This window comes from Portunus trituberculatus, chromosome 1 (assembly GCF_017591435.1).
Source record: "Portunus trituberculatus isolate SZX2019 chromosome 1, ASM1759143v1, whole genome shotgun sequence".
Classification (NCBI taxonomy): Eukaryota; Metazoa; Arthropoda; class Malacostraca; order Decapoda; family Portunidae; genus Portunus; species Portunus trituberculatus.
The window spans coordinates 6,585,248-6,599,041 of NC_059255.1; the positions used below are offsets into that span (position 1 = coordinate 6,585,248).

The window sequence follows — 13,794 nt, forward strand, 5'->3', positions numbered from 1 at the left end:
TATTTCCTTTCTACATCACACAAAGCCTTTATCATTTCCTTTACACTAGAGAAACATTAGTTCCCTTTTTTTATACATTAGGTTAACAAAAAACACTAACCTTATTCTCAAAAAGCTGACAAAAACACTAACTTTATACTCACTGTACAAAACCCTATATAATTTTTTTTTTCTATATTTTCATTGTACAAAACTAATCTCTTTGTGTGGTATAAATGTAAACAAACCATTTGGTGAGCCTTAACAAAACAGTAACTTCTTCTCACCCAAAAATTAAGACAAATCTCAATTTTTTTAATGTGCAAAAATTTTAAATCCATTTTTTTTATACCTCAAAGTAAAGATAACTAACTTTCTTAATAATGTAAGTATTAAGAGAATTAACCATATCATATCTCAAAGTAATGAAACAATGACTTTTTCAATGTTCAGATGTAAATTAATCTTTTATACACAAGTTTAAAAAAATAATAACTTTCCATACTTAATTCAACAACCCAAATTAAAAACAACACTTTTAAACACCTAAAGTGAAAAAAAAAAAACTAACAATATTTAAAAACACAAAAATATAAAGAAAAACTAGCAACATTCTTAACTAACAACATTTCAAAACACACACACACAAAAAACTAACATTTTAAACTAACAACATTCTAAACTAACAACATTTGAAAACACACACAAAAAGTAACAACATTTTTAACTAACATTTCAAAACACGCAAAAAAAATTAACATTTTAAACAAACAACATTCTTAACTAAACATTTCAAAAAAAAAAAAAACTTTCTCAACTAACATTTCAAAACAAAAAAAGAAAAAAATAGCAACATTCTTAAAAAAAACTAGCAACATTCTTAACTAAAAACATTTCAAAACACAAATAAAAAAAAAAACTAATATAACTAACAACATTTTTAAGCCCCACTATTTAACCCCACCAAGAAAAAATTACGTATAAGAACCAGAAAGGAGAGAAAACACCCCACTGCATCCAATCTTCCTTAAACATTCTCTAAACCTCATTAATACGTAAGAACACCCCTAAACATTCCCTAAAGCCCTGTTATATTTTGAAGCCCCATTATGTAACACCACAAAGAAAAACACACACCACAGAAAGTAGGAAAAACAAACAAACAAACATAAACACTTAAACACTCCCTAACCATTTCCGAAACATTCCTTATTCTATTTTTAAGCCCTATTATTTAAACCCCCTCAGAAAAACTTATTAACCATAGAAAGAGAAAAAACACAGCCACAACTCTTAACGTAAACACTTAAACACTCCCTAAACATTTCCGAAACATTCCTTATTCTATTTTTAAGCCCTTTTATTTAAACCCCCTAAAAAAAAAAAAAAAACTTAACCATAGAAAGAGGAAAAACACCAAAACACTCTCTAAACATTCCCTAAACCTCCTTAAAACATTCCGTAACCCTTTCCTCATTGATACGTAAATTGACCCCCCCTGAAGATAGCTTGAATTGTGGTGTGTCATGTGTCATTGGTAGCCCTGCTGAGTCACTGGCCATAGATAGTGTTGGCAGCAGTGTTGAGGGATTGTGTTGGTGTATTGGTGTTCTCTTGGCGACCCACTTGTGCTCCTCCCTCACTGCCGTCACCTGACCCACCTTACGTAGTTTGTTACGTATGTTAGTGTTCCTCTCTCTCTCTCTCTTTAATTAATGGTATTTTATTCTATTTTTTCTCGCACTTTCTCTCTTTCCTGTCATTTGGGCCACCTTACGTAATTTGTGTTTGTTATTATTGTATCTCTGTCTCTCTATCTTTCTCTTTAATTGACGTTATTTTATTTTATTTTTTCTCGCACTTTCTCACTGCTGTCACCTGGGCCACTTTACGTAATTTGTGTTCACGTTGTCAGTGTTCTCTCTCTTTCTTTCTCTTTAATTAATGGTGTTTTATTTCTCTCTCTCTCTCTCTCTCTCTCTCTCTCTCTCTCTCTCTCTCTCTCTCTCTCTCTCTCTCTCTCTCTCTCGTTGCCGTCACCTGACCAACCTTACGTCAATTTGTGTTTATGTTATTAATGTTTCTCTCTTTAATTGATGTTTCTTTTTTTTTTTTTTTCTCTCACTTTCTCTCGCTTCCGTCACCTGACCAACCTTACATCAATGTGTGTTTACGTTATTAGTGTTTCTGTCTTTCTCTTTCTCTGCAGTTGATGTTATTTTATTTCTCTCTCTCTCTCTCTCTCTCTCTCTCTCTCTCTCTCTCTCTCTCTCTCTCTCTCTCTCTCTCTCTCTCTCTCTATTTCCCCTCAACACTGTATTTCTCAGTGTCCTCATTAGATTACGTTCTCTCGCTCTTTCTTTCTCTTTCTCTCGCTTCAGTTGATGTATATATTGATCTCTCTCTTATCAACATTAATTTCTCGTAAATTTCCTCTCAATGCTCTCTATTTCTCAGTGTCCTTATTAGAATACGTTCTCTCACTCTCTCTTTCTATCTCTTGCTTCAGTTGATGTAAATTTGAGTTTCATCATATTATCGATGTTAATTTCTTTCGTAAATTTTCTCTCAACACTGTCTATTTCTCAGTGTGCTCGTTAGATTACGTTCTCTCACTCTCTTTCTATCTCTCTCTCTCTCTCTCCAGTGGACGTTAATTTGACTTGAATTTTACGTAACTTATTGGTTTGGGTCAGGTTGTAGGTGGGTGTGATTTACGTAGATGTGGCGTTAAGTGAGAGCGAGAGAGAGAGTGAGAAGAGATGATATTGTCTACTTTCACTTCTCTTTCTCTTCAGTTTAAACCACAAAATGTCTTCCTTATATAGAACTAGAAATGTTGTAAATGTTTCTTAGTACCTGCAACCTCTTATCCTCTCCCAGTCTTCCATAACCTTCCATACCCTTTCCATACCCTTTCCTCCTCTTCCCTAGTCAACCATGCCCTTCCATACAATTCCACACTATTCCCTATCCTTTTCCTGCTCTTTTCTAGTCTTTTTCACCTTTCCTATCCTCCCGTATCCTTCCATATTCTTCCTATCCTTCCCTAATCTTCTATATCCTTTCCTACCCTCCCATTTTTTTCCCTATTTTCCCTAGCCTCCATATTTTCCCCTATCTATCTTTTCCTAGTCTTTTTCACCCTACCCTTCCGTAACCTTCCATATTCTTCCCTATCTTTCCCTAGCCTTCTGTATCCTTTTCTACCTTTTCCTATCAATTCTTAGTTTTCTTACACATTTTCCCAGCTTTCTGTACCTTCCCTAGCCTTCCCTTGTCTTATTACTCCTTTTGTAGTCTTCTGTATCCTTACGTATCTTTCCCTAGTCTTCTTCACCTTTTTTCCAGCCTTCCGTACCCTTCTGTACCCTTCCCTAGTCCTCTTACACCTTTTCCCAGCCTTCCGTACCCTTCCGACCCTTCCCAATCACCCTGTGTCCCCTGCTCAGTGTTGGTGGGTCAGTGTGTGGCCAGCAGAGGGAAGAGCAGGGTGTGTGGCTGAGATAATAATATATTGTCACCGTAACAGTGCTAACATCGAGAATCCTTTGTTTATGCGCACCACCACCAGGGTCTCGTGCTTGCCAGAGTAAGTGGTGAGGCTGTGGGTGTGGTGTGTGGTGTGTGGTGGTGTGTGGCGTGGCTGGCGTGGTGGTGACGCACGGCTCTGACGACTGCCCTCCTCCCGCCACTTTTCAAATCAGTCAGTTGTCTGTTTTGATCTTTCGCTAGTAGTGCAGTCTCTCCCCTTCAAGCATCCGTTTTCTTTGTTTATATTTAAAGGGCAACTCAAATAAACTGAACATTATTTTTTGCTATTAGTGCAGTCTCCATCCATCCTAATCCCTCGCCAAAGCATCCGTTTTCTTTGTTAGTTTATGTTTAAAGGGCAACTTGAACTGAAGAATATTTTTGCTATTAGTGCAGTACCTCCTCTCTTCCATTCCCTCGCTCAAGCATCCATTTTCTTTGATTTGACTTATTTTTTTAATCTAAGGTTCCAGTCGAGGCTAAATCAAACAAATACTTCAAGATTTTTGCTGTTAGTGCAGTTTTCCCTTCAATTCCTTCACACAGCATCCGTTTTCTCTCATTAGCTTTATTTTTCTTCTCTTCAAGCCAATCTTTTCCTTACAGGGGTGATATGTAACACTAATTTACACACAAGAACACAAGAGTTAGCACAGGAAGGCATCACAACACACCTGCCTCTCTTTTTACACCATTCATCTCTTTAATTTCTTTTTCTTTGCCATCCTTGTTCCATTTAAGTCATTCTATCTCTGTCCTATTGAAGAAACCCCTGTCTATCTATTTCTACTGTCACTTGCTCTTGTTTACCTGTGTGTTCAACTTCATCCTGTTCCCATACGTTTGTCTAAGTTGTGTCTATCTATCCTATTTAAGAACCACTGTCTATTCCTTTCTTCTGCCAATTCACCTCTTTCTACACTCGTCTCTTTCTACTGTCTACCTCTCACATTCTACTGTCTATCCCTCCAGTACACTTGTCTATCACCCCTATCCTGTCCCCTATACATTCTACCTATCTCGATCCTATTTTAAGAACCCTTGTCTGTATCTTTCTACGAGTACTGTCTATCTATCACTTTGTACTGTCTATCTCTCCCATACACTGTCTTTTCACCCTCATCCTGTCCCACCATACATTTTGTCCATCTATTCTCTCTCTCTCCTATTTTAAGAACCCCGTCTATCTCTTTCTACTGTCTATCCCTCCCGTACACTTGTCTTTATCACCCCTATCCTGTCCCCCATACATTCTATCAATCTATCCTATCCCGATCCTATTTCAAGAACCCCACGTATCGTTTTCTATCTATTTATTAAGCTTGACTATTTCTTACCCAGATTATCGAGATTTATTGCCTACGTCACCCTTGTCTTTCTTTTTAATCTTGATCTTGGGGTTCAGTAAAGCTAAGAGGAATCAAATGAAGGTCTAACAAGGAGAGGGACTGCTAGATAACTTAAGTGGCCAGACTACTACTACTACTACTACTACTACTACTACTGCTGGTGCTTGTGTTAGAGTGGAAATATTACTACTACTACTATTTCTACTACTACTCATTTATGCTCTCTCTCTCTCTCTCTCTCTCTCTCTCTCTCTCTCTCTCTCTCTCTCTCTCTCTCTCTCTCTCTCTCTCTCTCGTAGTGGTTTGGCTTTCGCTAATATGCAATGGTGTTTTTTTTTTTTTTTTTTTTTTTTGTATGATTCACCACTTATCCGTACGTGTGTGTGTGTGTGTGTGTGTGTGTGTGCGTGCGTGTGTGTGTGTGCGCGTGTGCGTGTGTGAAGAAAGTTAATAAGTTTATTTTTTATTTTTTTTTAAAGTTTATGGTTTGTTTTTTTTGGTTTTATTTTATTTATTTATTTTTTGTTTAGGTTAGGTTACGTTCATTTCGTCATTGTTATTGTTGTTTTTATTATTATTATTACTATTATTATTATCAGTTTTTTTGCATTTTCTAATCAATTCTATGTTTTTTCTTTATTTTTGAAGTTACGTAAGTTACGGTGGAAAAATATAACGTAATTTTTATAATGAAGGAAAAATTATAAGTAAGAATAATTGGAAGGAGAGATAGAGAAACAAAAATTAAAGAAAGGAAGGAAAAGATGAATAAGTGATTGATTCTTATTGGAAAAGGAAGGAAAGTAAATTAAATAAACAAAAGAATAAGTGGATCAATAAAAAAAACTAATATCTTAAATTTTTAGAGACGAAAAATGTTACCCAAAAAACAAGGAAAGTACAAAATGACAAAAGAAAAAAAAATTAGACTTTTTATTTGGAGACGAAAAAGTTGAAACAAGGAATAAAAACTAGAAATCAAATTAAAAAGCAAGAAAAAATAAAATAGATATAAAAATATACAAAAAATCAAAATAAAATGAAAAACTCTTATTACTTTTCCTTCCTAACGGAAAAAAAAAAAAAAAAAAAAATGAAAAATTTACATAAAACTGAATTAATTTTTTGACGTAAAACACTAAATGAATTCTTGTTGTGTTTTATCCTTTTCTTCTTCCTCAGGGCGCAGAACCAAACGTTAGTATTGCATCTGTTTTGTTGCTATTTCTACGCTAACACTTGACATTACGTATGATTAAGCTATATTTCTGTATTTTAGAGCTCTATGATGGTTAAAATTGAAAGGTGCACTCAAAGTATTTTTCCACTCTCAGTTGAGCTTATTTTGAGATTTTACGTAGGTTTAAAATAAAGTCGTTACATTTAGAGTTTTACGTAGGTTTAAAATAAAGTTAAGCATTATTTTAGTTTGACGTAGGTTTGAAATAAAGTCACTAGGCATTATTTTAGTTTGACGTAGGTTTGAAATAATGTCGCTAGGCATTATTTTAGTATTACGTAGGTTTATAATAAAGTTAAGCATTATTTTAGTTTGATGTAGGGTTGAAATAAAGTCACTAGGCATTATTTTAGTTTTGAAATAAAGTCGCCAAGCATTATTTTAGTTTTTACGTAGGTTTGAATTAAAGTCACAAAGCATTTAGTTTTATGTAGGTTTGAAATAGTCACAAAGCGTTATCTTAGTTTTACATAGGTTTGAAGTAGATAAAGTTTATATATTTTACTTTATGTTTAGTTAACCTTTTTTTTAAGTGTTTAAGTAGGTTTGAGATTTATAATGTTGCTTTATTTATTTTTGTTAAGTCCTGTTAAGCTTTATTTTGAGGCTTTACGGGGATTTGGAATAGATAAAATTTTATTCTTCACTTTACGTTCAGTTAAACTTTTACTTGAGAATTTTTACGTAGGTTTGAAAATGGATAAAGTTTTTGTTTCTTCACGTTTGGTTAAAGCTTTATTTTTAAAGCTTTATGTAGGGTTGAGATAAAGTTGCAGTTTTTTTTCATTTTGATTTAAGCTTCTTTTTAAGGCATTACGTAGTTTGGGAGATAAAGTTGCTGCTTTTATTTTACGATTTATTAACCTTACATTTTATGGATTTATTTAGGTTCAAGATTTAATTATTTATTTATTTATTTATTTATTTGCATAATGGTAAATTTTTATAGCTTTTATTTATCTATTTATTCTTTGCTAAATAACGTCCAAAAAACATACACATAATGGAGAAGTAAAGCTGTTGAAATTAGATCTTGCTTTACACAATTTTATTTTTTTTATTAATTCATTTTCTACGGTAAATAGCATCAAAACATCTATACGTAATGGAGAGATAGTGTTGAATTTGGATATTGTCATTTACGTGAAACAAGAGCAAGGTTACGTATTTGATATAGAGGTAAAGTGCTGAGTATTCATGGCTTACTGTACGCCCGACGATAGCTAAATGTTTATACGTAATGTAGAGGTAAACTTGAATTTCGCTTGGTATTTGCTAAATTATGTTGAGCAAATGACTCGTAAACATAAGAGGTTTTAAAACATGATTTTTATGTTCAATTACAAAGAAAAATGAAAAAAAGTTATTTGTTATTTTATTTTATTTTATTTTTTACGCCAAAGTACATTGAAATATAAGTAACAATTCCATTTTTTTGTTCTGTTATTGCCAGAGTGAGGTAAATATTTTTCTCTTATTTGTATTTGTATTATTTTTTGCACTACATAAAGGTAAAAATATAAAAAAAGCTTATTTGTAGATTTTAGCTGTTTAAAAGTGAATGTTTGGGTAAAAGAGAGAGAGAGAGAGTGAGTGTGTGTGTATGTGCGTGTTTGTGTGTGAACTAACATGAGTAGGATTTAGAGAGTTTGCCGTAACTTAAAATATATGTGTGTGTGTGTGTGTGTGTTGGTTTGACAGACTGACAAGGATTTAGAGTAATGGTTTGTCCTTTGCAGTGTTATGTAAGTTAGGTTAGGTATGTCATTGTTAACCTCTTCAGTGCCGGAATGCATTTTCATCACAAATTGGAGAAAATAGTGTTATGTCAATTACAAAAGAGTGTTTTTATCATGAGTTGGTGGTGGAAGAAAAATAGTGTTACGTCAATTACAACAGATGAGTTTGTTTTTTATCATGAGTTGGAGAAAATAGTGTTATGTCCCCAATTTCAACAGCTAAGTTTGTTTTTTAAGTGCTGGAATGCATTTTTTATCATGAATTACAGCAGCTAAGGTTGTCTCTATGCCCCAAATAAAAACAATTTAAATGGTCTATGGCACGTATTCATAAACGCTCCAGTCTCTCACCATGACTATTTTCCAAGGACACAGAGATGATAGGCCAGGTTTCTGATAGTGTTGCTCTTGTGAATTGTGGAGAAATCTTGTTCATTTGATATTAGAACCATAAAAACACCCTTGAAAATTTGTCACTTAAACAGGAGGCTTTGAAATAGTGCAGGTACGACGCTAAACCATTTATAAATATGGTTGTATGTCCCTTTCACTCTGTCAATACTGGGACACAATTTTACCTTGAGATTTGTGTACCATTAGACCATTTTATTAACATTAGGAAGGGTTTATGGAGGGCAGAAGATTAATGGCTACAGTCTTCACTATTTTAATCCCCCACATGAGTTTCTGAAGCTGTATCAAATCATCAAATGGTCAACAGAATGAATATGAAAATGCAACTTGGTACTGAAGAGGTTAAGTTATGCAATTATATTCTCTATTTTCAAAGTACATTAGGCTCAGAATAGCCACGTATACCTTTAATTCTACGTATTTTTGTGTATAGGTAACATTGCTTTGTGTAAAGTTAATTCTTTTATTCTTGTTTAATTTTCCAACTTGTTACGTAATTTTAGGTATTACGTAAAAGTTATTCTTTTATTAAACGTAAGTATATATATCCCTTCATTTTATCTATCAGTAGGTTGAAGAAAGTGCTATGTTACCAGTTCCTTTATTCATATTAACTTGTTTTTTACTCTATCTTTTGATCTCTTTGTCTCTGTTCACTTTTATTACCTTGGATTATGCATTTTGTAAAGCAGACAGGGTTGTTTTTCTTATATGCTTGATGTACTTGTATGATAGAAGATTTACACTACACACAGACACACACACACACACACACACACACACACACACACACACACACACACACACACACACACACACACACACACACACACACACACACACACACACACAATTTATGCAACAAATCTCATGTTTTCATACATTAAACACACACACACACACATACACATACACACACTAACACAAATATTATCTGGACCACAAACACCACACAAACAGTAACACAAACATTACCTTTCCACACACACACACACACACACACACACACACACACACACACACACACACACACACACACACACACACACAAAACAATAATCCTACAAGCCAAACATACCCACACAAACACCAAAACACTCAAAACACAAACATTTTATCCCCCCATAAAGCTCACCCAATCATTCTCATGCAAGTCTCGCCCCCAGTGCCCAGCAGACCAGCGAAAATACAGCCAAGTCGGGCCGTAAACTGGGCAACCAAGTGATTCGCAAAGGCTACATGTCCATTTCCAACCTTGGCTTCATGAAGGGAGGGTCTCGGGACTACTGGTTTGTCCTCACCTCTGAGTCACTCTCCTGGTTCAAGGTGAGCTTCGGAAAGGTGCTGGTGGTATGGTGGTGGTAGTGGTGGTGGTGGTGAGGGCTTACCAACACTTACTCATGGTTTAAGCTTGTGTTTCTTAGTTAGGTTAGGTTAGGTTAGGTGTGTTTGTAGTTTGTGTTCCAGTGGTGTTAGTAGTATGTGAAGGCATTTAGACATACACTCAGACATGTACACAGCCCCATTAGTCCGCTGTGGTAAGGGGCTTTCGTTGCCACCTTACTACATGCCAGGAGCTTAGGCACACCACAGCTGGCCCACACACCACAGCAAGGCCCCACCACCACCCCTGCCCCTTCACAATGAGACTGTTCCTTACCCTGCTTCTCCAAGACACCACAGCAAGGGCCCCACAGCTCACACTAACCTACCCTTGCCCTTTCGCAGCTAAATTCCCTGCCCTACAGAAACACACATAAGCTTATAGTACCTTTAGAAATAGACACAAAGATTTCACTGTATCTCTGCACCAGGATGAGGAAGAGAGAGACAAGAAGTACATGCTAATGCTGGATGGACTGAAGATCAAGGACATCGAGCAGGGCTTCATGTCACGGCGCCATGTTTTTGCTCTCTACAATCCTGACCAAAAGAATGTATACAAGGTGCGTGTGTGTATGTGTGGTTCTGTAGTTTGCCAAGGTTGAGTGCAGTTTTCAAGGGTGTTTTTGTGGTTTTACTTTTCAAACAGGGTGTAGTGGAAGTTATTGGGGTTTTCAAGAGTGTTTTTTTGTGGTTTCAGTGACAATTTAACAGTTATTGGTGTTTTAAAGGGTGTTTTTGTGGTTCCATATTTCAAACAGGGTGTAGTGGAAGTTATTAGGGTTTTCAAGGGTGTTGTTGTGGTTCCAGTGACAGTTTAACAGTTATTGGTGTTTTTAAGGATGTTTTTGTGGTTCTGTATTTCAAACAGGGTGAAGTAGAAGTTATTGGGGTTTTCAAGGGTGTTGTTGTGGTTCCAGTGACATTGGTGTTTTCAAGGGTGTTTTTGTGGTTTTACTTTTAACAGTTATTGGTGTTTTCAAGGGTGTTTTTGTGGTTTTACTTTTCAAACAGGGTGTAGTGGAAGTTATTGGGGTTTTCAAGAATGTTTTTTTGTGGTTCCAGTGACAGTTTAACAGTTATTGGTGTTTTTAAGGATGTTTTTGTGGTTCTATATTTCAAACAGGGTGAAGTAGAAATTATTGGGGTTTTCAAGAGTGTTGTTGTGGTTCCAGTGACAATTTAACACACTCTAATTGACATCATTGCTATTTAGAAGAACTTGTCACAACTAACAACACCACCTGGTAAAAAAAACACATATCTCAAATCTTTCAATACCAATAGTCTTAACACCATTGAGCATCCTAGCAACATCCTTCACCTATCCTACACCCCTGAGAGAGATCCTACACCATGTACCTTCCCCTGCAGGACTACAAGGAACTGCAGCTTGGCGTGGAGACCCAGGACGACATGGACTCCTGGAAAGCGTCCTTCCTACGAGCTGGAGTGTATCCTGAGAAGGTGTCGGACAGTAGCAATGGAGAAGAGGTGAGGATGGCTAGGAGAGAGAGAGGGGGGGTTAAGAAAAGAAGGGGGAAAGATAGAGAGAGGAAGGAATGAAGGAAGAAAAGAAGTGAGAGAGAGTCAGGTAGAGAAAGAGGAAGGAAGAAGAAGGGAGGGAGAGGAAGATAGAGAGAGGAAGGAATGAAGGAAAGGAAGAAGGGAGAGAAAGAAAAGGTAGTGAGAGAGGCAGAGAGAGAGAAATGGAGGCAAGGAGTGAGAGAGAGGATAAGGATGGAGAGAGGGAGGATGAGAATGAGGAAGAGAGGAAGGGAGGGAAGGAGGGAGGTGAGGCAGGGAGGAAGAGAGAGAGGAGATGAGGGAGACAGCGAGAGTGATGGAGGTAAGGAAGAAGTGGAGATAGAGGTAGGGAGGAGAGTGAAGGAGTAGGGAGGGAGAGAAGGAGGGGTTAAAAGGGAGGAGAGAGAGAGAGAGAGACTGATTTTTTTTAATGAAACTTCTCATACTAAATAGAACCAAATTTCTTATATATTTCTAACCAAACTTAACCTAACCTAACCAAAACAAACCAGAACAAAACAAAACAAACTAAATAAACTTAAAAAAAAACTTAAGCAAACAAAATTAAATGAAACAAAACAAATTAAATTAAAACCCAACGTAACCTAACCTAGATTTAACCTAACCTAACCTAATTCAACCTAACCTCAACCTAACCTAGATTTAACCTAACCTAACCTAATTCAAACTAACCTTATTTAACCGGATTTTAAACCTAACCTAACCTTAACCTTAACCTAACCTAACCTAACCTAACCTAACATAATCTAACCTAGCCTAACCCAATCTTACCCAACCTTACCTTACCAAATCTAACCTAACCTAACCTAACCCTTACCCATCCTAACCTAACCTAACCTAACCTAATCTAGCTAACCTTACCTAACCTAACCACACTCCACCGTACCACACTTAGGGCGCCAGTGAGGGCTCCACCTCGATGGACCCACAACTGGAGCGGCAGGTGGAGACAATCCGTAACCTGGTGGACTCGTACATGAAGATTGTGACCAAGACGACTCGCGACCTGGTGCCCAAAGCCATCATGCTGCTCATGATCAACAACACCAAGGACTTCATCATGGGGGAGCTGCTGGCACATCTCTATGCTTCAGGGACTTTTGAGTGCTTGTATGCATTTGTGTGTGTGTGTGTGTGTTGAGTGCTTGTATGTGTTTTGTGTGTGTGTGTTGTGTTGTGTTGTGTGTTGTGTATATGTGTGTGTGTCTTTTGAGTGCTTGTATGCATTTGTGTGTGTGTGTGTGTTGAGTGCTTGTGTGAGTGTGTGTGTGTGTGTGTGTGTGTGTGTGTGTGTGTGTGTGTGTGTGTGTCTGTCTGTCTGTCTGTCTGTCTGTCTGTCTGTCTGTCTGTCTGTCTGTCTGTCTGTCTGTCTGTCTGTCTGTCTGTCTGTGTGTGCCTACTTAGTGTTTTTTTTTCCCAGTATTGAGTAAAGTTTGTAATATTCCTTAAAGAAATTTGGTGTGTGTGTGTGTGTGTGTGTGTGTGTCCTTAGTTGTGGTGTTGGATTCTGTATAACACCATCCAATCCCATAAGACATCACCCAATCCTGTAAAACACCACCCAATCCCATGAAACATCACCTAATCCCATAAAACAGCATCCAAACCTTTAAAACAGGATCTGAACCTCTTCTAACACCACCTCTTCCCAGAATGCCATGATGGAGGAGAGTCCCGAGGAGGCCCGCAAGAGGGAGGAGATGTTGCGAATGTACCACGCATGCAAGGAAGCACTCAAGATCATCGGGGACGTCGCCATGGCAACCGTCTCCACCCCTGTGCCTCCACCAATTAGAGACGAGTGGCTTTCTACTGGCCAAGACCAATCCAGGTGTGTGTGTGTGTGTGTGTGTGTGTGTGTGTGTGTGTGTGTGTGTGTGTGTGTTTAGTTAGTCCTTGCCTCAATAAGCTTTTTTTTTTTTCTCTTTTTTTATGCATTTTTCTCTCAATTTGTTTATTTCATGTCTGTAATCTTGTGTGTGTGTGTGTGTAGTAGTAGTAGTAGTAGTAGAGAGATATAGACTAGATAACATCGTACAGTAGTAATAGTGATAGTAGTAGTAATGAAAGCAAGTATTTCTCTCTCTCTCACTCACTCACTCTCATCTCATTTCTCTCTCTTTCCCTCTCTCCCATCCCAGCCCTTCAGAGGAGACACAGAGGACCATCACCAGAGCCCCCCTTCACTCCCATCACCCCATCACCTCCTCCTCCTCCTCCTCCTCCTTCTTCCCCTCCTCCTCCCCTCCTGTCAATTCTTGTGGAAACACCTTTTGTCTTCCATCCTGGCCGGCCAATAACAGGTGAACCCATTAGTGTGTGCATGGCTACCACACACACACACACACACACACACACACTGGCTGGTCTCACACACATACACACACACAGACATGCACTTGTATCAGCTTACTTTCTATACAAGGTGGAAAGTGTTTGGGTTTTACTGCTTGTCTGTTGCAAAGCTCCATATTGACTCACCACTAACACCTCACACTGATGTCTCCTTCCCAGCCCCCTCAGCTCCTACTTCCTATCTCAGCCTATTACTACTTTGTTCCCTCCTAGCTCTGTTCCACCCCTTTTCCTTTCTCCCAGTTTCCCCATC

General features: G+C 37.4%; 1 protein-coding gene across 21 annotated transcripts in view; it reads left to right on the forward strand.

Moving 5' to 3' along the window:
* LOC123499567 (dynamin-like) overlaps nt 1-13,794 on the forward strand; it is a 57,986-nt gene that overhangs the window by 21,184 nt on the left and 23,008 nt on the right. For 4 of the 21 annotated variants that reach the window (XR_006673041.1, XM_045248974.1, XM_045247755.1 and 1 more), the window contains exons 9-16: nt 3,512-3,571; nt 6,045-6,059; nt 7,556-7,561; nt 9,422-9,581; nt 10,070-10,201; nt 11,013-11,132; nt 12,082-12,282; nt 12,833-13,017. Coding sequence is in view for 20 of the 21 variants with exons in the window: in XM_045248974.1 (XP_045104909.1) it covers nt 3,512-3,571; nt 6,045-6,059; nt 7,556-7,561; nt 9,422-9,581; nt 10,070-10,201; nt 11,013-11,132; nt 12,082-12,282; nt 12,833-13,017 (879 nt within the window). In the remaining variant the exon portion in view is untranslated. Of the gene's footprint in view, nt 1-3,511; nt 3,572-6,044; nt 6,060-7,555; nt 7,562-9,409; nt 9,582-10,069; nt 10,202-11,012; nt 11,133-12,081; nt 12,283-12,832; nt 13,018-13,327; nt 13,509-13,794 lie in introns of those variants that run through there. The other 17 variants (XM_045248999.1, XM_045249168.1, XM_045249121.1 and 14 more) reach the window with 16 other exon arrangements.